We start from the raw sequence: 26,753 nt of genomic DNA, 5'->3' as shown, positions 1-26,753 counted from the left end.
GAGTCAAGTTCATTAGGGTCATGGCAGGATTTCCAAGAAATGACTTTGGACACAGTTCCCTGGAGCATTGAGGTGTCTGTGACCTGATGGGGATTTTGAGTTCTCCTGTAAGCTGGCATCCCATTCCTCTGTCCCCGTCGCTCTCGTCACCTCTCCCAGCTGCGTGCTTGCCCGTCGCACACCACGCGTGTTGTCACGGCGCCCTGCTGCTAGAGAGAACACCTCCAGTCTCCCTCCCAGTCGTGTCAGGGGAATTAGTCACTGGGTTTCATTTCATTTGTGATGAACACAATGAGTAACTGCAACGGAAGTCACCGGTGTTTGCCTTCCTCGTTAGGTAGACACGATGCGCCCCCGCCATGGGGAAGCCTGCCGGATGCCCGTGCCACATCACTTCTTCCTCAGCCTGAAGAGCTTCACCTACAACACCATCGGGGAAGACACCGACGTCTTTTTCTCCCTGTATGACATGAGGGAAGGCAAGCAGATCAGGTAAAAGCCACTGGAAGGTCTGATGCGGCTGAGACTCGGGGTCAGGATGGGGTAGCTGGGGTCACAGGCGTTTCGGCCCTCAGAGAAGATAGACACACAGAGGGGGCAAGACAAGATAGAGTAACTTCATCTCATTTAGCTAGGAGTTTTGCCTCGAATCCCAGTGTGCTCTGAAGGCACGTGCGGTGGCTGGTTTTTATCCTGTTTCTGTTTCCTCACAGAAACCCACATCCCAGTCTTGGCTGTCACCACTTCAGGGAGAGAGAAGGGTGCATCTGTTGCCAGGGAAAATGAGTAGAGGAAACATAGAACAGAGCAGATTCAGCAGAGAGGTCCAGCTCCAGCATGCAGGAAGCCTGAAGCTCTGCCTTACCGCGCGTGGGAGAGAGGGTTCCCAGGGAAACAGGCTGACGTGTCCCACGGGAGGGCGGCCCCAGCCCGCGGTGCCGTTCAGCCCTGTGGTGGGGAGGGCATCTGGAGGCAGAAGGGAAGGTGGGCCTGACAAGCATTCCTCTTTGCCTGGGTTGGAGGAGAGGTGCAGAGAGGGGCTGGCTTGAGTTTTGGCGGAGCAGTGAGCCCCCTAAGAAGGACCAACTGCAGCAGTACTTTCCCCCTGAAAGGGAGGGAGCAGCCAAGGAGACACGCTGGGCTCCTCTTCCTTAGAGGCCAGCGTGGCTCTGATGGGGTGAGGTGACCTCGGTAGCCAACTGGGGTCTTAGGGGGCCCAAGCATTTCTCCATAGTCGTCTTGCGGGGCAGAGAGAAAAAAAAAATCTTGGACTACTTTTGTATTGCTTGGTAACTCCTTGTGTTAAGAATATTTTATGTTTGTTTTTCTTCTTACTTAAATTTGAAAACAACTGTTTCTTTTCAATTGAGTGTTACACATGGGGAATTTTAAAATGGAAGTTAGGACAGTACAAAGGAAAGTCAGTATTGCATGTTCCACAGTGCCACTGATCTCAGCTCCCCCCGCCCAAAATAAAGCGCCGTGCTTCACGTTGGCCTGGTAACAGTAGGATGCACTCGTTAAGGAGGGCGCGCAGCTGTGTCTTGGCCCCAGTGGCCTCCAGCGCGTGCTCCCAGGGGAGCTGTGCTGGAGAAGGCAGTGGTGGCGGTGGTGGTAGCTGCTGCTGCTGCACACGGGCAAGGCTGCAGGCCAGGGCCGCACCGGCGTGGATCCTGGTACTGTGTTTCCACTGCTAGTCCAGAGGTTCGTGAACTTTAGTAGTATTTATTTTTGAGTGTGGAAGAATTCTTTCTTTAAGCTAAATTTCATGAGAGAGTTTAATATATGGAACAGAGGAAGTAGAACGACTCCACTGTTGAAGGGGAAGGGGAAATATCAGAAATCTCATTGTGCCTCTGCCCCCGCCCAGTACCCTGTAGGACTGCGGGGGCTCCGTGGGCTGCTGTTTGGGAACCAGAGCACCGCATGTCGTCACCCTGAGTGCCAGGGGCTGTGCCCTCTCTCCGCGGCCCAGCACCCCACACGGTGTCTGTGCCAGGACACGTGCTGCCCGGTGCCCGCACAGAGGAGAGACACCCGCTGCTCGGGCGCGCAGTCCACGCAGGACCCTCGCGTGCCAGTTGTTTTAGGCTGAGTTTATTGTTTATCATTTAGTCTCAAGAAACAAACATTTTAAAAGAGAAATGTAGAGAAGAAACTTGTATGGAGTTGCTGGAGGTGTTTAGGTAATTTAAAAATCCCTGTATATTGGAAAACTATGCTACTTTTCTATTTGCATAATAAAACTATAAGGTCATTCATGGACGAATACTATCTACTTTATTTAGTATTACTAGTGAACTAAAGGCAGAATTTTAGATCTAGGTTTGGTCAATACATTTTCTTTACATTAGGATTTGTGTAGTTGTATAAACCCTCCAAAATTGTTGATCATTGAGCTGGTGTTGCTGGAAAGTTATGCTTTCGTTACTGTAAGGTATTGTATTGAGCATGTGTTGTTTCTCACAGCAGTTGTCAGAAGTCACAAGAGGTTAGGGATGTATTACATCACAGTAGTGACACGGAGCGGTCGGTTTAGTTGTCTCTTCTCCTCGAGAGGACTCTCGTCAATCAGGTGTCTCTAGTCAAGCCTCCGGTCAGAGGGTCCTCAGCGAGTGTTCAGTGCTGCGGGGCGAGGACTCGATGTGAGCAGAGGGAGGGGGCTAAACAGCAGACCCGGTGCTCCCCTGCCCTGCCACTCGGCTGATTCTGCGAGCAGACCCAGAAGCAGGAGGGCCGAAGGGGACGAGCAGTTGCGGAGCGCGAGCACACAGCGTGTCCTGGCTGGTGAGCGCTGGGTGGTCCGCAGGGGGAAGCAGCAGCGGCGGCTGGCCAGGCCTCGGTGGCCCTTTTTGTGTGCGGTGTTTTTATTATCCAGGCGGAATCGTGACTGTTTAGCCCTGAAATCCCAGTCTCTGATTAAGGCCTCCTCTCTGGGTTTCCGGTCCGTATTTCCTTTTTCCTACCAGACCTCTGCTGTTGGGTGCCTCCCAGACGTTGCTCCCTCGGCATGTTCACGCCGAATGCACTTTCTCTCCCCGCAGAGGTGTTTCCTCCTGTGCTCTGCACACCAAAACCACTGGCGGCACTATCTGTTGCTCTGAGATCCACGGCAGCCCCTCAGGAAGCCTCGTGGGCTCCTCCCGCTCCGTGTCATCCCCCTTCCGTCACACCTAACCCTGTGTTCTGTCAGCTCTGTCTCCCAAGTACCAGTCAGAAGCACTGGCTGCACCCCATCCCACCGTCACACCGGGTCCTTCCCGTTTCTCCCCGAACGCAGACTCCCCGCGTTCACCTCTTCCTGCCCCGCCTTTGCCTCCACCCACCACCACACTTTCCTCCGGAGAACGCAGGCCGTTGTGTCAGCTCCCACCGAGCTGAAGCCCTTGCTCCTCGGGTGGCGTTGGAGGCCGGGTGATGCCGTTCTGCCCCTGGCCTTGTGGCTCGCACCCCGTTTCGTTCCCGATGACTTCTTGTCTCTCCCTGGACTCCTCTTGCTCTTCCGTGCTTCCCTGCCCTTGTTGGCTCGGTGCGCGCCTGTCCGTTCTGTGAAACTCAACCTTTACGAGCCCTTCCTTGGTGTTCATGGGTGAAATCCGCCCTCTGGCTTCATGCTGCCGGGGTGCACCCGCTGCTGGGCGCCGTGTTGTGATGGCGCACGTGCACGTAGGCTCCCCGCGGGAGCGGGCGGTCCCCGCCGGTCTTAATGGGCTGTTTGTTCGTCTTTTTTTAAAGTCAGTAACTGTTTGTTGGTGTGCCGAGTTATAAAAGTTCTCTGTATTTTCTGTGTACTAGACCCTTATCGGATATATGATTTACAAACATTCTCATTCTGTAGGTTTTATTCACTTTCTTGATAATGCCCTTTGATGCACAGCAGTTTTTAATTTTGATAAAGTCCAATGTTTCCAGTTTTTTCTATCATTGCTTTTGATGTCATGGGCACATTTTTAAAATTGTATTCATCTACTGTGAACAATTTGATACCAATAAACTTGTACTCATACATGTAAGAATGCCATTTTCTAATAGCAAATACCTTAAGACAGTCTAAATGTCTTAAGTAGAGAGGTGACTAAATAAGTAACAGTGTAAATAAATAATAGTGTAAATAAATAGTGAGGCAAAAAGAAGTGAGAGGGGGACTGAATTCGTTTTCTGTTGTTAAATAACAAATTGCAGCAAGTTTAATTGATTAAAAATCACTGATTTTTAAGTCCACAGTCTGTAGGCTAGAAGTCTGCCCAGGGTATCACAAGGCCGAAGTCACAGTGTCACCAGAGTGGCTGCCTTCTGGTCTGAGAGCCCTAGGGGGATGCTGGCCTCCAGCCCCACTGACGGTCGGTGGGCAGGATTCAGTGTTGTAGCGCTGTGTGGGCCTGGGGGCCCCGCTTCCCTGCTGGCTGCCGGCTGCCAGCTGCCGGCTGTGGGCAGGGAGCCGCTCTCTGCTCCCAAAGACCACCTGCTTCTCTTGCTTGCACAGCCCCCTCCATCTTCAGGTTAATAGCAGTGCAGCGAATCCTTCCAGCGCTGCGAACCTCTGACTCCCTCTTCTGCAGCTACTGGGAGAAAACTCTGCGCTTTGAAAGGACTCGTGGGGTTAGGTCAGGCTCACCCAGATACTCTCCTCCTCTTACAGTCAGCTGGGTCACATATATATACACACATACATACACACATACATACATAGATATGTATATATGTATATATAGAACATAACCTAATCATGGGAATAAAGGCCACCATATTTACAGTCCTAGGGATTATGTAAGCCTGGAATTGGGGGGAACGTTTGAGGGACCATCTCAGAATACTGCCTAAGACAGGGACCACTTCTACATCAGTACATTCTATATATCTATATATATATCTATATATATCTATATATATAAAGGTTAAAGAAATACTTTCAGCTTTTACAACCATATGAATAATATGACTTGTATTTCTGGGGGCAAACTATATATCTATATGCATATAATGTATATGTATTATAGTCTTTAGTAATTTTTAAAGGACTAAAAATGTTTAAAAGAATCTTTGAACTGACAGATGTTTGAAGTTTTGATAGTAATTCTTTCATAAAGTAGCTGCCAGCCACCTTAAGGGAAAGACAATTATAGCAAACTATAACAAATACTGGTTTTGTTATATGAAAAAAATAATGCCAAAAATTTTCATTTGTATGTCTCCCCCTCTTTAAATGGCCAGCCTGGCAGTGTGAAACAAACATCCACTTTGCTTTCAGGGATGATGGGGTCAGAGAAGAACAAAGCTTATAAGTGGCCAGAATTTAAAATGTCTTTTTTTCCCCTAATATCATGGATTCCCCTTCTATAAAGAACTCATTACCCAAATATTTTTCTGTATTATACATCTATTACGATTAACTATTATCTTAATATATTTAACAATTACCATATAATTGCCTCCTCAAAATAGTACAGTCTTCTTCTAGAAAAGAATTGCTGTTATCTGTATTTGGTTCTGTGTGGATTCACTTATCTTTCCCATTATACGAATTTCCTATTCACAAGAGGAGTATTATTTCGCAACTGACTTATTTCCTCTAAGCACTGATGTGCCTGCTAATATGCCTGGTTGTCTCACTGGCCCTTGCAGATTTGTGGGAGTGCTCTAAAGCCGGGCTCTAGTGATTGATTTCATCACTTAACTTGGCTTTCCTAAAGGAATGTTGTCTATGCTGGATTTTTCTTTTAGGCCTTGGGAATCTTAAGTTGCCCTCAAAAACGTCACCACACAAGAACACTTAGGTTAGCCATCTTTTCACAGATGCTGTGCAAAATAAGCTAAAAAGCCTCATTGCTTATTCTCCTGGAGTTTACTCAGCATTCAGAATACCCTTGTGTAGAATAAGCTTCTCCTTGAAAATCAGTGGCTTCCGTAATTGAAGGAGAGGACTCTGCCTGCGAGTCGAGCCTTCTGCCCAAGTGCGAGAGCCTGTCTCTGTGAAAACCTCTCATGTCCTTGGAGAGAAATTTTCTTTTAAAATGATGAGTGAGAACATTGTTTATTAAATCGAACAGTTTTGCTTCCCTCCACAAAAGAGGTCACGTTCTACAGTGCAGCTGGAGCTCGTCTGCAGGAGCTCAGGCAGCTGGGGTGGTGGCCCTGCAGCTCGCTCCTCCCACTTGGGGCCCATGGCGTCGTCCAGCCTGTCCTACCCACCCTGGGCTGCGACACAGGCCCAGCCCGCTCCTCAGCAGCCCCCAGCGGTTTTCTGGACCCGGCAGGAATGGGAAGAGCTAGAACCCTGGCGCTGGTGACTGTTGACCCTTGAACAACACGGGTTTGAACCATCCGGGCCCTCTTACATGTTTATGTTTCTCAGTAAATATACAGTTGATACTCCAGACCCTGCAAGGACTAAAAGACCCATTGCGGGGACAGTCTCTCTGGTGTCTAGGAACCTGTGCCTTGGCACCTGCTTCACCCCATCTGCCTACTCTGGACCCACACTCTGCTCCTGACCAGGCTGGGGTCAGCCATGACCAGCCTATGGCTTCATCCCCTGTCTCTGAGGATCGTTCAGCCCTCCCATGGCCCATCCCCCATACCAGCCCCCCCGAGATTCTCCAGCCTCAGCCCCCCGGAAGTCAGGATTCATCAGGATTCCTGGGCTTTGACCTCTGAGGTCTGTCCTTGCTGTTGTCCTTGCTAAACTCTCTGAACTCACACTCCTGCTAGATCCTATCTGTCTTGCTGTGGTCAGTGCTGCCAGATAAGCGAGGCTGTTTAACCCCTTTGTGCTCTCATTTCCTCTAGTATAAAAGAGTGGCATCTGCTTCATCAAAGCGATAATACAGGCGAAGTCCCTAGAACAGGCCCTGGCAGACAGTGAATCTCAGTAAATAGTCACAATTAGCAGTATCATTGTTATTACGTGTGTTGGGGCTTTGCTCGTGAGTCCAAACATCAGTGTTTTATGTGCTTTCCTTGAGCTCCTAAAAGACAGGAAGGGCAAATAAAGGTCGGTTGTCACTGCAAAGATTCTTCTCACCGCAGAGGCCCTGCTTCTGCTGGGCGCCTTCCCAGGACCTCAGGTGACAGGGTTTCTGTCAGTGTTGCCTAGAAGGCGGGGCAGCGGCGGGACCCCACCAAGCTGAGACGCCGTCAGAGCGCTGCGGCCTCGACAGGCTCCTTCAGAATGTTCATTTACTGCTGCGCAGCCCTTGGGAGCCTCTACAGCAGGACAGAGCTGTGCGTGTGCTGACGGGAGCCTTCTTGGGGGACACTGCCCCTTTAGCACTGCTCGTTTGCTCTCAGCTGCCCTGGTGTTTTCATTGCATTGCCCTCATAAAGTCACTAGAAGTCAAGAAGACTTTATTAAGCAAGGTTTATTTTCATTTAGTATGTCTTTATGTAAACTGTAAGTCTCTGTGCTTGATTCTTTGAGAGCTGCAGTCATGTAGGAGGTGCAGTCCCCGCTGCTCCACAGATAAGGACTCGATCTGAAGGGTGTGTTCACGAGCCAGGGACAGCCCCTAGTGGTCCTTCACCACAGGGACTCGCGGATCCGAGCTTGCGTGCACAGTTGTCCTCAGAGCTGAAATGTACTGCAGCGACATAGTGAGGATGTACAGCCAGGTCACACGAGAGAAGGACACACACAGACAGTCCGGAGGAATCTCTGCAGGCTTGCTTGTGCCTTCTCCTCCACATGCGTTTCTAATTTTATTTGATTTTCATTAGATGTAATTATAAATGCATATAGCTAGTGGCTGCCGTACTGCATAGCACAGCACAGAACCTGGTGGCCTGAGGGGTGAGGCGAACTGGCTGTGCAGAGCCGTGGCAGAAAGGGTAGACTGAGCCCGTGGGCGCAGGACATCAGCCAAGAGAAGGGAGAGACACGAAGAAGAGAGGAAAATTAAGAATGAGAGAGTCCGTTGTAGTCTCAGATGCATCCATTTGTGCACATGTATAGGTATTGAATATGTAGAGACATGTAGCTATTTTCAGATTGGTTTATTTCTCTTTGATCAATATTGTATCTTATTTTCACTATTTAAGTATACGTCGTGAAAGGCAATTGAAATGAGTACAGGCTTGGGAGAATTCAGACTCGAGTTCAAATTTTGTCTTTATACCTTATTTGCTATGTTAAATGTAGTATTATTTATAAAGTATCACCAGCTTTCCATATTAAATGAGAGTAGAAAAGAATTTGATACAGTGCAGTGCACATTGTTCCTATATTTTGAACTTTACAAAAAGAGTTTTTAAATACTTTTGAAGTTTTAGTACTTAGGAAATCGTTATTTGCTTTTTTTTAAGCTTTTATTTATTTTTAGAGAATGGCGTAAGGAGGAAGAAAGGGAGGGAGAGAAGCATCAGTCAGCTGCCTCTCCTTGTACACGCCCTGACCGGGAATTGGGCCTGTGACCCGGGCATGTGCCCTGACCCGGAGTTGAACTGGCGAACTTCTGCTTTGTGGGACAGACCTCAACCAACTGAGCCATGCCGATCATGGCTTTATTTGCTTTTATTGCTTGAGATTATTCCTGAGTTTCTCAGCCTTATACTTTAAAGGCCTAGAAAATAATCTAGTAAATTGCCTGACATACTTAAATATTTGTTTGACTTTCAGGTTAGTTGAGTTTCCTAGCTTCCATTCAGAAAACAATTAAGGTTTTTCTGCTTTTCCTCTGCATGTTTATTTTGGTTTCCATAAGCCCCGCTATGCCCATTAGGAATCCCTCATGACATGTAACATTACACAGGAAGACTGCCTCTCTGAGGCATCCAAACAGCAGCAGAAGTAGTAACGAGAACAAGTTAGCAAGCACAAAGAGTGTGTGCTGGTGTCCTTAGAGGACTGACACAGTGACAGCAGGCCAGCTCTGCAGGGGCACGTGTGTGTGTGTGTGTGTGTGTGTGTGTGTTGTATGATAGCCCAGGAAAAACCTTAGACAGGTAATTATGATTTTTCTTCCATCTGTAAATAAATGTTCCTCTTACTTTCTGTCATGCCTAAGAGAAAAGATGTGTAGTGAGTAAAGGAATGAAATTTAAAAAGAACAAAAATGTTCACGTTTTGAACAAAGAACTGGGAAGCACAGAACAAGAGGTTGCCGACGTAAGTGTACGGCGAGGGAGGGGAACAGGCCCAGGAAGGCCCTCTTCCCACCGAAAACTGGGAAGAGGTTCCCAGCGCTCCGGAGGAGGCGCTGCGTGAGAAGGTGCTGATCCGCTCTCATGTGTAGCGCACCTGTTGGCAGTTGTCCTTGTCCTGTGCAAACCCTCGGTTTTTGTTTCGCTTCCATGCTGCCGTGTAGAAGTTCCAGCGCCTACCTGGGAGGGCCGGAAAGCCTTATGCGTTGAATTCCTGGAGAGAGTGATGTTTGCTCCTTCAAGGGTTGTTTTATGTGCAGTCAGATCCTACTAGTGAAAGAGTGCATTTTTAAGGTCATCTTTGTTCAGTTATTAGAATATCCGCTAGGAAATGCCACTATTGGATTATGCTGGGTATGCTCTTTCATAAATGACACTTATGTTCCCATATTATTATTATTGCAAAGGCAGTATTTTTACATGAGGTCTTAGAGAGCAAGCACACTTCAGCATTTGTGTAAATCTTTCCTCTTCTCATAGTAAATACATTGGAAAACATTAGGTCAAGTTATCAGTGATTCACTCTTAAATGCTTTATTTTTCTGCAGTAGCGCTTGGTCATACGTTTATCTAAATACAGTTAAATAAATTAAGAAGTAGCATTCTGTACATTTGATGAAAGAGTTCTTAGCTAAATAGGTTTTTTCCAACTTTCATTCATTTATCGATTTTTTCATTTCCTACAGAACCACTAGGTTACTCTGGGGCAGTGGCAAGGGACCCCCTACAAAGGGCGCACTGGTCCTCACCAGACTAAAGCACTGGTGCTGAGCACGGAGACACAGTTCGTGGTTCTGACCTTTGTTTTTGCCTTCGAGGGCTTCACGATTGTTTCTGTCGCACTTCAGACTGCTCGCTCTTGAGCTGAGGAGTATCAAACTGTGGCGCTTCCTTGGTCCCCACAGGTGTGACTAGCAAAACACATAGGCGGCAGGGCTGCCGCACCCCCAGGTTCCTCACACGGACTGCACCCTCCTTGGCAGCACTGTCTGTCCCCCGAGTGCCGCTGGGCACGGCCCAGGTGAGCGGGGTCGGCGCTGTGCAGTCCTCTCAGCAGAGCCTTACCTCACCTCACCCCACTTACTCACCCGTGTGCTTTTTACCCCTGGAGTCAGGAGCCTGATCCCGGGTGAGAGCTGAAGTCATCAGAGTAAAAGCAACGGTAGTTCCCCTGTAACTGATCATTAAACTACCATTTAGTTCCTTTTCGTGAGAAGTGCATGATTCCTAAAGACCCTATAGGGGCTGCATAATTATAAAAATGCTATTATAACTATATTTGAGAATATGTAATAACAATTTTACTTATGTGTCTCTTTTGCTTTAGAGAAAATGAAAAGAATCTGTTTTGGGGGGTTTGTCAGTCAGGCAAGAGTCTATGCTTATTACAGATCAGACACGGCATTGCCTCACCTCTGTCTCCTGGGCGGGTGTGCCATGAACTTTGAAGAGACTAGGGGCCGCCAGCGGAACTGGAGTGGGGGCTTGGCACACACTCTCCGATCAAAAGGGTTGGGTCCCTGTGTGGGTCCTGGAGCCCCTGGGGCCAGCCGGGATTCCTTTATGCAGCACCCCTCTGAGCACATGCAGACACTCATCCGGTGTCTCTCGCAAGATGTGGTCTGCAGCTCTTCCAGATACATTTGCCCATGGAAACCCTCTGCCCCCTTCCCCCACCACATACTTTTCTTTCAGTCTCATTTCATAAGATGAAACACAGATAAAGCATGGGCTGGGAAGTCAAACAGATTGAGATAGAATTCCAATTTTACCATTTTTCTCTGCTTTCTGATCTTGAGCCAGAAACTTGGCCACTCTGATTCTCATTTTTTTTCGGAGGTGAAATTCCTATTACGAAGATTAAATGCAAGAAAAGAAGCACCTTTTTAAACAATACCCGGTGCACAGAAGATGCTCATTCAGTGGCTGCCATTGCTGCTGCTCTGGTGTCCCGATGAGGGTGGAGCTGGGTCTCCCGCCCAGACCTTTCCCTGGCCTTCTGCTGTGATGTGGGCTCTCAGCTGCCTGCTTTCTGCTTGCCGACATGCCCCGCGGAGACCTCAGAGTTGGCACGCACATCTGCACTACCTCCCTCCTTTGTGTCTCCTCTGGTTGGTGCTGCTGTGTCTGACCAACTTCTAGACCTGGTCCGCTCTGCCTCCTGGATACCTCTCACAGCCACTCGCTTCCCTGCAGCCTCCAGGCTGCACCACAGCGCCCAGGGCTGCTCCAGTGGTCGCTGGAGTGTTTCTCTGTTACCAGCCTGCCTTCCACGCTGCAGCCCGAGTGATCATTCCAAGGACTTACAGGTCAACACTGCTTCTCATAGTCTCTCTGAGGCCTTTAATGGAGTTTTCCAAACTTGTTAATCCCAACAACCAACTGAAACCTTTTCTAAAATACAAATTTTTGGTCTCCCTCCAAGATTCTCTCCTTTAGAGGTTCTGATCCAGAGCTGGGATGCAGCCAGGAACCAGCCCTTCAATAAGTTGCCAGGTACTCCCGATGGTAGCACCTTTGACCACTGCCCAGCACTCCAGGGCCCTCCTGACTCGCGCTCCCAGCTCTCCCTCCATAAAGCTACCTCCTGGGTCAGCCTGCCCTCGGTGCACTCTCCTCCGGGAACCCCCTTCTCTCCACCCCGACCTCTCCCTTACCAGACGCTGCGAATCAAGCAGTGTTGCCAGAATTTGTTCCAGTGTCTCCTCAGACAGTCTGTCCTAATCCCAGTAGAGCTTGCCAGCCCCTTTCCATGGAATTTGAGAATTCTTACATTGTGCTGCAATTTTTGGGTTCTTGGGTCCCTCTTCCAGTAGACTCAGAACCTTGAGGATTGGCTCCATTTCATTTCTGTATTCCCGGCATCTAGCTCAATTCCTGGAACATGGTAGGGGTTCATGAGTGCTTGTTGAACAAATGAAAAGGAAGGAGGAAGGCCGGCAACCCTCTGACTTGTACTAGCAGTCATGGAAGTGTACTTCAGGGCCCTGAGTACCCCAGGGCTGGTGGGTAGGAAAGAGGCCCAGGTAGGGTGGTTCCTACCCCTGCCTTCCTCCCTCCGCTTCTGATTCAGCCAAAGTAGTTCTGTTTTAAATTTCTGTATGTTGGTGAACTGTGAACGGTTGTGTTGAAAAGAAGAGGAAAGCTGATGCTAAAAATGAAATTGAAAATCACAGCATTAATTTGCCTTTATGAAACCCCTTTATGCATTTCTGCACTTCCTGCTTTAGAATGAAGTGGGAAAACTTGAAGAACTTGAGAAATAAAGTCAAGTGATCTAAATTGGAAAATGAATCTATGAGGAAATATTAGAGATTTCCTATTCTGTGGGGTTGTACCGTGTAGTGTGGCCTTGGGGCTACTCGCCTGTGTTAAGCACCTACAAGGTGATCAGGAGAGAGATGCTAAGGAGCTGGCATCTGTTTCCACAGAGGACCAGACGAGAAGCGTGAGAGTAAATTGCAAAAGTGGGGAGAATTCCTCTGAATGTACTGAGGAGTGCGCTTGTGTTTCCAAAACAGAGTCTTCAGAAAATACCCTCCCTGAGGATCAGAGACTCTGTCTCTGCCTCGGGTCCTGGTGCAGGCTGGCACCACACTGGAGGCCACTGGACAGTAGCATTGGGGAAGAAGTGTGTGGAGGGTATGCATTAGAACTCTCGGGAGAGCAAGTGGCTTTGAAATTAAGGCACTGTTAGACTTGCTGCACATTCAAATGAATGGAGTTCAGTTGCACGAACTTGCTCAACAACATGAAATTAGTGTAACTGCACACACCCTTCTTGCATAGCTTGTTGTACGGATAGCTACGTGCAGGGCAGCCCTCCTACAGCACTGCTCATTGGAGACTGAGAATTGACCATCATCCCTTCTGTCCTCTTGAAAGAGGTAGCGTTTTCTCGTCCAGATTAAGAGAAACACTGACGCGTTGCCCTCATACAGAGGTGTGGATGTTTGTAAAATCTTATGAATGAATTTCACTCTCTCAGCCGCAGTTTTTTCACACCTTTGGGAAACAGGAGGAGTCGCTGTAGTTGTGGCTGGCAAATAGACTCGAACGGCAGCTGTCAGACTGGGCTCATACAGACCCCATTGCCTTGCATAAAAGCACATTGTGGGGTCAGATACCACCTGTCCTGCTGCTGGTACTTAAAAGATGTACCATTTTAAACTTCTGAGCAGTCCTAGAGGATAGAAACCTGTCTGTGTTTAGTAAAATATTTCCTAGCAGTATGTAACTATTTTTTTTAGAATAGCTATTGCCAAATCAGGAAACATCATATAGATACTGGCCTTTGAAGAGTTTGAATGTTAACAGAAAGCATCATTTATTTATCACACACATTGGAGGAGCTAGCAAAACAGGAAATAATTGTATGTGTATCTAATGGCCTTTGAAATTTAAAAAAAAAACAGTTATTTTGAATGTTTCACAAATTGCAAAGAAGGTCAGGTGAAACCAGAAGCACGAAGGACTCTGGGAAACGTGAGGCTCAGGCAGGCCCTGTGAGAACTGCCTCCGCAGCCTCCTCTCCCCGTCCTGGGGGAGAGAGAGAGAGAGAAGTTCTCGGGTTCTGATAGGGCCGGCAACTCTGTCCACCCAACATTCTCTTTATCCTTTTGTCTTTGGGCCGGAGCTTGGAGCAGCCGCTCCAACCTGCACCTGCCCCTGTGGTTATCTGACAGCTCCAAACAGGGACTCAGACTGCTGGACGTCCTGCCGTCACCAGTGTGTGGCCCCTTGGTGGCCCTGGGGATCCTGTCCATTCCAGGCGTTGGAAAGGGGACAGAGGACCCACGCACACATGTAAGAGGTGTTTGGGGCTAAGCCTGGAAGCGGCCCACCTTCCTCCCCTCAACATTTCAATGTCTAGAACAGTCACAAGGTTGCACCCAACTTCAAGGGAGGCTGAGAAGTGTAGTCTGTCTAGCTGCTCAAGAAGCAGTGGAGAACACGGATTTTCATGAGCAGCTGGGGAACTCTCTCTGCCACAGCACGCTCGATGCATCTCAGTCCTTGGTCGCCAGGTTAGAAGGTTGACTTGCGTTGACCGTCTCGTTCGCTCCCTGGTGGCTCATCAGCGTTTCTGCATAGCATGATGGTGCTGCCACCCATTAGTACTGGTGACTTTCATCAGCAGATTTCCATAGAGCAGATCTTCGGGGGGTTTCCACCTTCATTCACTCAACATTTATTGAGCACCTAGGCTCTTGAACGTAACAGAAATATAGCAGTGAACAGGGGTCCCCTTGTATTTAGGGAGTGTACTCTCTCATGTAAGAGAAAGACAATAAACAAAGAAAATAAACAGTTAGTGCCAAGTGCTGTAAAGAAGAGAGAGAGGGTAATGGGGAGGGAAGAAGTGTTGCTTTTGCCGACATCTCAAAGTTGGCTTCCGTGGGAAACTGGCATGTGAGCTGAACCGCTGGGGCTGGAAGAACAGCATTTCAGGCAAAGATAACAGTGTGTGCAAAGGTCCTAAGGCAGCAGGAGCTTGGCTTGTTGAAGAAATCTGTATCTAGGAGACCAGTGTGTGTGGAGGGTAGTACACGAGAAAGAACTGAGCGTGGTGTATCACATGTTCTACGTAAGGCCTTGCACATCTACAAGACCTGACTTTTATTTTGTCAGAGAGCAAGACAGCCCTGAACAGGTTAGCTGTGGTTTGTTTTTTGCAACAGCTTTATGAGGCCTAATGCACATACCATAGTATTCCTTATTCAAAAGGCACAATTCAGTGGCTTTTAGTATATTGGTGTTTGTAACAATTATCACACTTCTAGAACATCCACCACCCCCAAAAGAAAGTTCATGCTCTTTAGAAGTCACCTCAGTTTTTCCCCCAAACACCCAGCCCTAAGCAACTACTAAATCTATTTTCGTCTGTATAGATTTGCCTGTTCTGGACATGACATAGAAATGGGAGTTTACAAAATGTGGTCTTTTGTCACTGGCTTCCATCACTCAGCATGATGTTTTTGAGGTTCATCTGCACCGTCGCATGTATCAGTGCAACCTGCCTTTATGACTTACCATCATCCATTGTATGGGTACACCTACCACGTTTCACTCATCCATTCATGTCTTGATGGATATTTGGGTTGTTTTTACCTTTTGGCTATTATTAATAATGCTGCTATGAACATTCATGTAGTTTTTGTGTGACCATATATTTTCATCTCTTGTGTATGTACTTAGGAGAATTGCTGGATCATATGTTAAACTATGTTTAATCTTTTGAGGAACCACCAGACCATTTTCTAAAGTGGCTGCACCATTTTGCATCTCCACCAGCAATATTGTTATGGTTTCAGTTTCTCCATCTCCTTGTCAGCACGTCATCATCTGTCTTTTTGATTAAAGTCAATCTAGTAGAAGTGAAGAAGTACCTTCATTGTGGTTTTGATTTGCATTTTCCTAATGACTAATAATGTTGAATATCTTTTAATGTCCTCATTGGCCATTTGTTTATCTTCTTTGGAGAAATGTCTATTTAAGAAATGTCTGTTCCTTTGTAATTGAGTTGTACAAGTTCTTTATATAGTCTGGGCACAAATTTCTTGTCAGATACATTATTTGCAAATATATTCTCCCATTCTGTAACTTGTCTTTCCTTTTCATGATGGTGTCCTTTGAAGCCAAAAGTTTTAAATGCTGATGAAGTCCAGGTTATCTCTTTTTTTCATTGATTGCTCATGCTATAAATGTCCTCCTAAGAAATCATTACATAATCCAAGGTAATGAAGATTTATACTTACATTTTCTTCTTAGACTTCTGTAGTTTTCACTCGTGCATTTCCATCTTCATGGACGTTTCCCGCCTGTATGAGTAAAGCTGCTGTGAACACTCACATACAGGTGTTGTGTCTATGTGTTTTATTTCTCCTGAGTAAATACCTGGGAGCGGAATTGCTGGGTCACAGAGTCAGCGTTTGTTTGTTTAACTTCGTAAGGGACGGTCAGGCTGTTTTCCAGAATGGCTGTAGCGTTTTGCGTTCTGCATAACAGTTTATGAGAGTGCTGGTCGATCCCATTCTCATATATCCGACAGTGGACTTAATCTTTAATTTTAGCCGGTCTAGTAGGTATGTAGTGCTTTTAATTTGCATTTCTCTAATGACTGATGATGTTTTCCTGAGCTTATTTGCCATCTTGAATATTTCTTGGTGAAAGTTTTGTTTATATCTTTTACTTTTTAAAACTTACTGAGTTCTGAGATATATTGTAATCTAAACTCAGTTTTTTCTTAGATGAATGTAAATATTTTCTTTCAGTCTATACTTGTCTTTCATTTTCTCAGCACTGTCTTTCAGAGAGAACATAGTTTTAATTTTGATAAAGTCCAATTTATCATTTTGTTGTGATTAATGATGTTTGCTTAAAAATCCAAGATCACAAAGATTTTTTTCTTTTTTTTTTTAAGATTTTATTTATTTTTAGAAAGGGGAAGGGAGGGAGACAAAGAGGGAGAGAAACATCAACCTGTGGTTGCTTCTCACATGCCCCTACTGGGACCTGATTTATAACCCAGGCACCTGCCCTGACTGGGAATTGAACCTGTGACCCTTTGGTTCTCAGGCCAGTGCTCAACCCACTGAGCCACACCAGCCAGGACCACAAAGATTTTTTTGTTGTGTGCTAAATATGGAAATACAGTTGTGAACAAGATACAAAGGTACTTGTCTTCATTTTTCTCCTGTGTTTTCTTATAGTTTTAACTCTTATATTTAAGTCTATGATCCATTCAAGTTAATTTTTTGTAGGCAAGGATTGAGGTTCAGTTTTTTTCATGGATTTTAATGGAGACTGTTCATAATAGTTTCTTACAGTCCTTTGTATTTCTTTGGTGTCAGTTGTTATTTCTCCTCTTTTATTTCTGATTGTATTTATTTGGATTTTCTCTCTTTTTTCCTTGATGAGTCTGGTTAGATGTTTGTCAGTGTTGTTTATCTTTTCAGAGAACCAACCAGCTCTTATATTCATTCATCTTTTGTATCATTTTTTAAAATTTATTTTGTTTATTGCTGCTCTGATCTTTATTATTTCCTTCCTTCTCCTCACTTTAGGCTTTGTTTGTTGTTCCCTTTCAAGTTCCTGTAAGTATAAAGTTAGATTGTTTATTTGAACTTCCTATAGTTTTTTGAGATAGGTCTGTAATGCTATCAATTTTCCTCTTAGGATTGCTTTCCCTGGATCCCACAGATTTTGGATTGTTGTTTTCTCATTTTCATTTGTTTCAAGGTGTTTTTTTTTATTTCTCCCTTGATCTTGTTGACCCATTCATTGTATAATAACATGTTATTTAGCTTCCATGCCTTTATGTGTTTTTCAGTGTTCTTCTTGTGATTGATTTCTGGTTTCATAGCATTGTGGTCAGAGAAGAAGCTTGATAAGACTTCAGTGCTCTTAAATTTACTGAGACTCATTTTGTGTCCTGGCGTGTGGCCTGTCCTAAAAACATTCCATGCGCACATGGAGCGTGTGTGTTCTGCTGCTTTGGGATGGGATGCTCTGACGACAGCAGTTAAATCCACTTGATCTAGTGTGTCTTTTCAGGCTGCTGTCTCCTTGTTGATTTTCTGTCTGCTTCCAGGCAGGAAAATCCATTGATGTCAATGGGGTGTTAAAGTCCCCAGCTGTGGCTGTCTTTCTGTCAGTCTTTCCCTTTATGTCCATTAAGATTTGCTTTACTTATTTCAGAGCTCCTGTGTTGGGTGCATGGGTGTTTACTAGGGTTAGATCCTGCTGTTGGATCGTTCCCTTTATCATTATGTAGTGTCCTTCTTTGTCTCAATGTAGCCTTGGTTTTAAAGTCTGTTTTGTTGAATATAAGCATTGCTACCCCAGCTTTATTTTTCCTTTCCATTTGTATGACATACCTTTTTCCATCCCTTTACTTTTAGTCTGTGTGTATCTTTTGATCTGAGAGGGGTCTCTTGGAGGCAGCATGTAAATGGGTCTTGTCTTATCCATTAAGCTACCCTATGTCTTTCGTTTGGAACCTTAAGCCATTTACATTGATGGCGATTATCGATGGATACATATTTAGTGCCATTTTATTGTTAGACTCTTTTCTTCTGTTTTTTTTTCCTTTCTCTTTTTCTTCTTCTTAAAGCAGGCCCTGTAACATTTGTTGCAGTGCTCATGTGGTGTTAACAATCTCCTTTAGCTGTTTCTTGTCTGGGAAGCTCCTTATTTCTCCTTCGATTTTAAATAGTAGCCTTGCTGGGTAAAGTAGCCTTGGTTGTAGGTCATTGCTTTTCATCACCTTGAATATTTTATGCCACTCCCTTCTGGCCTGAAATGTTTCTGTTGAGAAATCAGATGACAGTCTAATTGGTGCTCCCTGATTTTTCTTGAAGCTTCTAGGATAATCTCCTTGTCTTTAAGCCTTGGCATTTTAATTATGAGTCTTGGTGTGGGCCTCTTTAGATCCGACTTGTCTGGGACTCTCTGCGCTTCCTGGGCTTGGATGTCCTTTCCCTGCACCGGGTTAGGGGAGTTTTTGGTCATTATTTCTTCAAGCGGGCTCTAGATCCCTTGCTCGCTCTTCTCCTTCTGGCGTTCCCAAGGTGCGGATGTTGTTCCACTTACGTTGTTCCACAGGTTTCTTAAGCGCTCCTCATGTTTCAGCGTTCTTTTTTCTTTTTGCTGCTCTGCTCGGGTGTTTCCTTTCTACCTTATCTTCCAAATCACTGATTTGATCCTCTGCTTCATCTAACCTACTGTTTATTCTTTCCAGTGTATTATGTATTTCAGAAATTGCATTCTTTGTTTCTGACTGGCCCTATTTGATGATTTCTATGTCTTTTTTCATGCTGTTGAGTATCCTTGTCATTGTGACTCCAAATGCTCTATTTGATAAATTGCTTGCTTGCATTCCATCTAGTTCTCTGGTGAACTCTCTTGTTCTTTCATTTGGGGTCTGTTTCTTTGTCTGCCCACTTTGGCTCCTTTGTATTTGCGTCAGTGCATTAGGTAGATCTGTAAAGACTCCGTGGCGAACACTGCCCGCGACCGGGCCTGGCTGCGGGCAGGAAGAACCTGACTGTGCACCGAGGCTGGCTTGTACCCGCACCGGGCCCAGGAGAGGGGCACCTAAAGTCTCAGAGCCTCAGACCCTCCCCTGCCTGCGGGCTTTCTTTCGGGCTTGATCACTGAAGTCGCTTCCTCAGCAGCAGTGCTGACGCACCACAGGGCGGGGGGAGAGTAATTCCCGCGGGTGGGGTTATTGCCTCCCCTCAGGCTGGTGCCACTTGGAGGGGAGTGCTCCCCTGGAGAAAGGGGGCCTCTGCGGTGGGCGGAGTAGTGACTCATCACCCCGTCTTCTGATGGGGATCCTGGCAGCTGTTCCTTCCGTTTTCTCCCCGGAGCCACCAGCCCCAGACTCTTCCTCAAGCATCCTTAGTCCACTCTGCCCTCCCTCTGCCGGAGCCCAGGCTTAGTGCCTGCAGATAGAATTTTGTTTCTTGGCCCTTTAAGAGGTTCTGTGTATCTCCAGCCATCTCTCCTCTCTCCCTGGTGGACAGGAGCCCTGCTGCTTTTCACAGCCGGATGTTATCTCGGTTCCTTTCCGGCTCTGGTGCCGTAGGCTGGGGAGCCCAGCTTGGGGTATAGACCCCACACTTAGGGGGAACCCCCCAGCTGCTGAAATGCCCCTCTGGAACTGTAGCCGCCGCCTGTGGGAGCCCAGCCAGCTCTCATGCCTTCTCCTCATTCCCGACCAGCCTCGTCATGATGAAGTCGTTTCTTCTGTCTGTTCCTGGTTATAAGGCTTCCCTCCAGCTAGTGTTCAGTTGGTTATTCAGGATGATTTTTCTGTAATGTAGTTGTAATTCTAGTTTGGTGCTGGGAGGGGGTTAGTTAGCTTCCACTTACTCCTCCACCATCTTCGGTCTACCCTGTCTTCTAACAAAGACCTCCCTTAACCCAGCATGCTCGTTTAACTAAAAGTTTGTAACTTCTGCCTGGTCACAGCCATTCTGTAAAGAATGGTCTGGGCATTGTTTCTGCTCCTCACGTGTTACTCCTCTCCTCACACTGGCCTCTGGCCTTTTTCTCTACTGTTTCACTAAAGCACTTCTTGCCAGAATCACCAGTAATCTCTGTTTGGCATCCAGTAGACACCGGTTGTCCTGGTCTCGTGTGATTCGTCGTAGCCTTGCACCTCGCTGACCCCTCCCTCCTCTTTCCGACACTCTTCCCTTGACTGATAGTGCATTGCCTCATCCTCCTTATTTTTCTTGTTTTTCTGTTTGTCCTTGTATGTCTAGTTTTTCTTCTTTTGCCTGCGTCTTTTTTTTTTAAGATTTAATTTATTCTTACAGAGAGGGGAAGGGAGGGAGGAAGAGAGGGAAAGAAACATCAATGCGAGAGACAAACGTTGATCAGTTCCCTCCCATACATACCCTAACCAGGGACCGAACCCACACCCCAGTCATGTGCCCTGACCGGGAATTGAACCGGTGACTTTTCACTTTGCAGGGTGATGCCCAACCAACTGAGCCACACTGGTCAGGGTTTCTTTTGCCTACTTCTTAAATACCAGTGCCCCTCAAGATTCTGACAAAAGCCCTTTTTCTTCTCATTCTGTAGCCACTTCCTCCTCATTTCCATTTAGTCCCCTGGTTGAAGAATCTCAATTTTACATCTGACCCAAATCTCCTCTGAGCTTCATTTCTGTGTATCTAACTGCTTACCAGGACTACAAGCTCTGTGAAGAAAAGTACCTCGTATACATCTTGTTTACATTTGTAATTCCCACGTTTCGCACACAGAACCTAGTAACTGTGTGTTGACTAATGTAGCAGGTGAACAAACTGAGCAGCCCCTGCAGTTGATAGTGTGTCTTTCAATTCTAGTTCCCTGGCCCCTTCCCCTGAGGCCACGTGTGTATAATGCGTACACAGACAGCCTTGGGCAGGGCAGAAGTAAGCGCTTTCAGAATCCCGTGCCTCGTTTTTGCCATGGCTCAGTGTTTTTGTTACAGTTCACAGGGAACCTTGGGATGAAGGGACAGGAATGAGACCCTGGGTGGGGACAGGCAGGAGACGAGAGAGCCAGGAGACATTTCTCCAGATGTTGCAAACACTGTGGGGTTTTTGCCCTTTTTTAATTTATGTAATGTTTCTGAAGTTTTTTTAGTCCAGTGTTTTCCTTCAGGATTAACCTGTATTGTTTAGGGAATAAAATATTTTAATGGCTCTATTAAATTCTGGCCATTGCTGTAGTTATAATACATTATTTATCTGGGTTTTTACCCAGTTTTTTGTAAGTTCCTGTAACATTTTTCTCTTTGCCCTCAAATGATTCTTGACAGTCATATGGAGGATATAAATTGGGTTATAGAGATTATTTTGGATCTGGCACGATGTATATGTTACGATCTGAGTGTTCACGTCAGAGACTGCATATGCTTGTTATGGGCTTAGCATTATGCCCGGAGCTTTGGGGGTGTTTGGGTTAATAACAAGGCAGTCTTCATTGCTGTCCTCAGGGGCCACGCACTTGTAGGGAGGTAAGAGCCACCAGCAACGAATAAACAACAATACCTGTCAGGCAGTTTGTAGTGTCCCTTGCCTGTTGCTCGGCAAGAAAAATAGCGTCCTGCAACTAGGAGATACGTACGTTAGGCCTTGCCTGTCGCTGAGCTGCTCTGAAGGTATCTAGGGTTCCTCTGTGAATGCCCTTTGTATTTGTTCTGGAGCGTGCAGTCCCTTACATTTCTGTCTCTCTCTCCTGCATTTCAGTGAGCGGTTTCTGGTGAGACTGAACAAGAATGGTGGGCCAAGGAACCCAGAGAAGATAGAACGAATGTGTGCCCTTTTTACAGTATGTGCCAACTCTCTTTCCCTTCTCTGCTGTGGGCGCTAATGAGGGGCCTGCTGTGTGGACACTGTCACCCTGGAAACCAGCATTTGTTCTTGCTTCCCCACACACGGGGGAGAATAGGACTTGATTTATGTTTCTATCAGGTTTTAATGACATATTTAAAGAAAACTTGAAATTGGTTTTTAATTGAAGTTTTTTATTAGAGAAATATAATCAAGTGCCTTTTACTGATGTGGATTTTATAAACTATTTAATATAATAGACACTTAAAATCTGAGAAAAGTCTTTCTTACTTTTCTTATTCAAGGCCACTGGGAATTTCTCTCATGTGTAAGTCTAGTTTCTCAAAAGACATCCATCACATTCACAGCTTTGCTGTGTAATTTTTTTGTGTGAGCGCACATAAAGGGAAACTAAGTAGTGGCTCAGTCAGGTACCAGAGGCTCTTTTCCTTCTACGATCTGCACCTCAGGTCTTTTCTGGATAACCATGAACTTGTCCTCTCCGGGAAGCCTTGGTGATTCGCTTATTGGAAAGTGCTAAGCCTCTTACTGCCACATCGCCTTGGGTATTTTGCAGGTTGATGCTGATTTACTAAGGCTTTTTTCTTTACTCAGTTAAAAACCTAACTGCTCTACCTTATTTGAGTTTATTTATGCACTGAGGAAGAAAAAACAAGACTGTCAGGATTATAAACCAGCTTCGATGGTCATGGATCCTTTGATCTGCTTCAGTGACACTGAGACACATCAAAGCCCACGAGTGCAGAGACTTGTGGGGTCTCAGTGCCACTGCCGTGTGTGGTGCATGATTGACGGGTGACGGTCAGGTGTCCCACAGCTACAGTGCACCTCTTAAACACACGTGGGGTTTATGATATGACATGTGGGTTTCTTTTAGAGGTGAAAATGGATTTGTTTACCTGACCTTTTTGTTCATTTACGACAACTTTGCCTTTTAAAACCTCAAAAATGTTACTGCAGAGTCAGAAGCCACTTTCACCAGGATAGCTATTGTTGAAAACGCCCCAGATGTACAGAAAAATTTACATTACCAACCTGGCTAAGCTAAAGTGATGTTTTGTTCACCTTGGAGATCAGCATTCAAAGCTTAGGAGATAATGCAGGAAGAAAGAGCAGATGTAGACCCATGAGGACGGTTAAGGGAGTTGAGGTGTCTTAGTCTGGGAAGGTCAGCACTCTCTCTAACAGGAAAAAAACAAGGGAAAGTCCAAACTGCAGTTAATGGATGCACGCTAGAGGATTATGGGGGAGCTCCTGAACTGGGGCTGCCGCCCTGACAGAACTGGAATGTCTCCGTGGTTTCGGGAGGTTCTCGTAGGTCCTGGCGGTCTGCTCTTTTCTGGCTAAAGCAGCAGAAGAAATTGTTGGCTCCTTTCTCCTTGGCCTTGTGGGAACAGGGCTGTGTGCACGTGCTGTCCTTGAACACGATGAGTGCAGGCCTCGTCTCTTGAAAAAGGGAGCTTAATTATGATGATATTCGAATGTAATTACAGTAAATCAGAATTTTCACTTCACAGCATTTTAATTATCTGCATGGACGCAGAAGCCGAGCTGCAGCTCCCACTTGGTAAATTGGAGACGCACGTGACAGCCACACGCGCTCCGAGGCTGCTGCCGCGGGAGGCGGAAGGCTGCTAAAAACACCACTTGTCGCTCGGCCCTGGACTTCCTTAAAAAGATCCCGACAGCGACTTGAGGAATGTGTCCAAAGCACATGAGATTTTTTGAAAAAATCGTGTTAGGCAGGAACTTTGTGGTTTTACTTCAGGCTATGTGAAATAATCATTTTGGTGGAACCTGTTTTCTCATTATCAAAAACCTGAGTTCCTCCTGTGGGCTAAAGGAGTTTTCCAAATTGGCATTTGTGCTGCAAAGTTTCAGAGTAAATGCAAGAAAATGCAGCCACACCTGCACTTGATACCCACCTGTTAGCTTACCGTAGCATCAGGACAAAGGGGCCATACACACGGGGCAGTTTGCGGAGTTGCTCAAGCAGGTGTCAGAGCTCCACTGCAGGTAGTCCCATTGTTCAGGGCACAGCCCTGTTCTCTGGAAAGCCTGTTTTTTTTCCCTGACCTTGTTAGATTTCAGAGCTTCCCGTGCAGGAAGAATTTCATCCAAGAAGGAGGTGTTGCATATTTACGTGGATGTCTGACACAGTGGGGATTTTGCTGACTTTCGTGATAAGCAATGGCTGTGTGTATGAGCGTGTTGTCTGTGCACTTGCTCACTGCTAGGTATCCAGTGCCTCACACGTAGGGCCTGACGGGTGCTAAGATTGCAGTAATGACTTGTTACAAAATAAATGAGTGTGCTTATATTTTGTTACATTTGAGTGACCAGCTCAGAGAATGAACTTAGTTGATGCATTAGTTGGTATTATATTTGCCACATTTATTTATACTCTTCCACATTTCAAAGCAGAATTTTAGGTAATGATTTCTTGGAATTAAGAATGAATTTGATTATTAGTATAATGACATTATACATTAAAATATAGCCTTTTTCTGCAGTGTAAATATGAATAAATTGGCTTTGTTTTGTATTAGTAAATCCCATTATCTCTACAGAAAAATGGCAGATTAGCACAGGGGAGTGAGCTGACTTTTCCATATTTCAAATGGAGTATTAGTAACTGAGTCTAAGATGCTGAGCCCTGAGTCACTGCCCTCTCTACCCAAGTGTAGCTGGGAACTAGCTTCTAATTACGTAGGATCGGAGGGTATGGTCCAGTGAGTAAATCTAAATTCAAACTTTGCTTCCCTGATGAATGGTGGGTTAGTCACCCCTCTTCCCATTTTACAAGTCTTATGAGAATTTTAATATGGGTAGCTGCACTTGGTACTTAGTTTTGAAGAGTGTGTGTTTAATAACTGTACTAACTGTGTTCAGCCATGCATTTACATTTACATTAAATTTTACATTAAAATTTTACATTGAAATTATGTGGGACTCAAATAATAATTTTACTCAAAATATTTTCTTGCACTGATTATTATCATGTATTTCTTGACCTCAGATGCCACAAAGAGTTCTGGGAACCATGCACAACATGGTCAGAAGGAGCCCCTACCCACCCACGCGGAAAATACCATAAATTCTGTTTAAGCCTTCTTCCTTTTATTCAGTCAGAGAGCCAAGGGAGAGGCCCCTTGCTCTTGTGTACAGCCCATCTGTCCGTTCTCTGGGTACATGGGGACTGATAGTTTTAATGACATTTGATGATTAGGATTAACACCGTCTGAGCTGTGCAGAAGGAACCATTTCACTTGGAAATGCGTCAGACATTGCTGTGTCCTTCGGCAATAGGCGTGTTTCCCTCCCAAAAAGCACATAAAATGATTATCTGTTTTGCAATTTCTATTTCTTATTTAATAACCATCTTAATGTGTCAAAATACAGTACTATTTTGAAGATATAATCTTAAATTCCATTTCTAAATTAAAGGAATTAGTGAAATGGAGCCAGAAACACTCATTTTAATATCAAAAGACAGCTTTCATGTAAAAATTATCTTTGTGACTCCAGAGATACCAATTTGTGACACCTATATCATTGTAAGCTCATTTTATTATTCCATCAAGAATTTGACAAAATATTATAACCATCTAGAATCTGAAAGTTTCAGTTTCACCATTACACATTACTTTTTCATGTCGCCTTTTCTTTTTTATGTTCAGAACCATTCTAGAGGGCAGGGCTGGGACTAGGGTAAGGCAAGCAGAACAGGATTCTGCGACGGAGACCTCCCTAAATTTTGAACCTTAGGTACCCGCACCAGGGTTTAAAACTAAAGCCAAGCGGGCACTCTGGACCTCAAAGGTCGTTCACAGGTACGCCTGCCACTTGGTTGTCCCTTTCCTGCCTTCCTGAGAGAGGCCAGCATCTGGGACCAGTCCAAAGGTGAAAGGTTGGAGGGAAGTGGAACTAAGGGACCTTTTCCTGGAAGCATAATGGAAACCATGGGGGCCCGTCTCATCAAGGACAGACAGAGGCTACTCCTTCGGTCGTTACTGGCTCGCAGTGATGGCTGGGAGTGAGCAGGGTGGGGAGGACCTGGCGGGAGGTCTGGAACCTCACTTCAAGTACATGTTAGACAAAGTATAAACACGTACTCCTAAATAACCGTTTCATTTCAAAGTGTGTTGTAAATATAAGCAATGTATAAAATTGTTTTTATAACTCGAGTTTTAAAAGTTTCTGACTCTAATCAGACTTGTTTACTTAAGGAAGCCCTTAAAATTTTCCAGATAAAATTATTTTCAGCTTTATACTCAAGTATGAGTGATATACAGGGTCTGTCCTAAAAGTGTCTAAGTATGAAACATAGAAACATTTATTGAAGAAGACACAAAATACAAGAAACATTGTACATAGACAATGACTGTCTCCGTCCCCTTCAGAGTAGGCACCTGGGCCCTCACACAGTTCGGGCAGTCGCCATCAGCTGCCCTGTTGTGTCTTCCTGAATCTCATTGACAATCTTGAAATCTCTTCCATTTCAAGTGTGATTTTTATTTTGGGAAAAAGCCAGAAGTCGCAGGTGCCAAGTCTGGGCTGTGACGGAGGCTAAGTCACCTGGCTGATTTGCTGTTTCACCAAAAACTCCGCGTGAGACATGATGCATGAGCGGGTGTGTTGTCATGATGAAGCAGCCAGTCACCAGTTGCCCACAGCTGCGGCCTTCTGACGCACCTGAATAGTTTCCATGGAGGAACGTTCAAGCTTAACGCAACATTTCATGCAGATTCATTGCTCTGCTTG

General features: G+C 45.6%; 1 protein-coding gene across 6 annotated transcripts in view; it reads left to right on the top strand.

Moving 5' to 3' along the window:
- DOCK3 (dedicator of cytokinesis 3) overlaps positions 1 to 26,753 on the top strand; it is a 268,621-nt gene that overhangs the window by 139,691 nt on the left and 102,177 nt on the right. For all 6 annotated transcript variants that reach the window (XM_036030272.1, XM_036030271.1, XM_036030269.1 and 3 more), the window contains exons 9-10: positions 338 to 492; positions 21,885 to 21,966. In XM_036030272.1, the coding sequence (XP_035886165.1) occupies positions 338 to 492; positions 21,885 to 21,966 (237 nt within the window). The remainder of the gene's footprint in view (positions 1 to 337; positions 493 to 21,884; positions 21,967 to 26,753) is intronic.

The sequence above is a fragment of the Phyllostomus discolor genome, chromosome 7, assembly GCF_004126475.2.
Source record: "Phyllostomus discolor isolate MPI-MPIP mPhyDis1 chromosome 7, mPhyDis1.pri.v3, whole genome shotgun sequence".
NCBI classification, from domain to species: Eukaryota; Metazoa; Chordata; class Mammalia; order Chiroptera; family Phyllostomidae; genus Phyllostomus; species Phyllostomus discolor.
The sequence above is the reverse complement of the archived record's forward strand: the minus strand, read 5'-3'. Positions and strand labels throughout refer to the sequence as shown.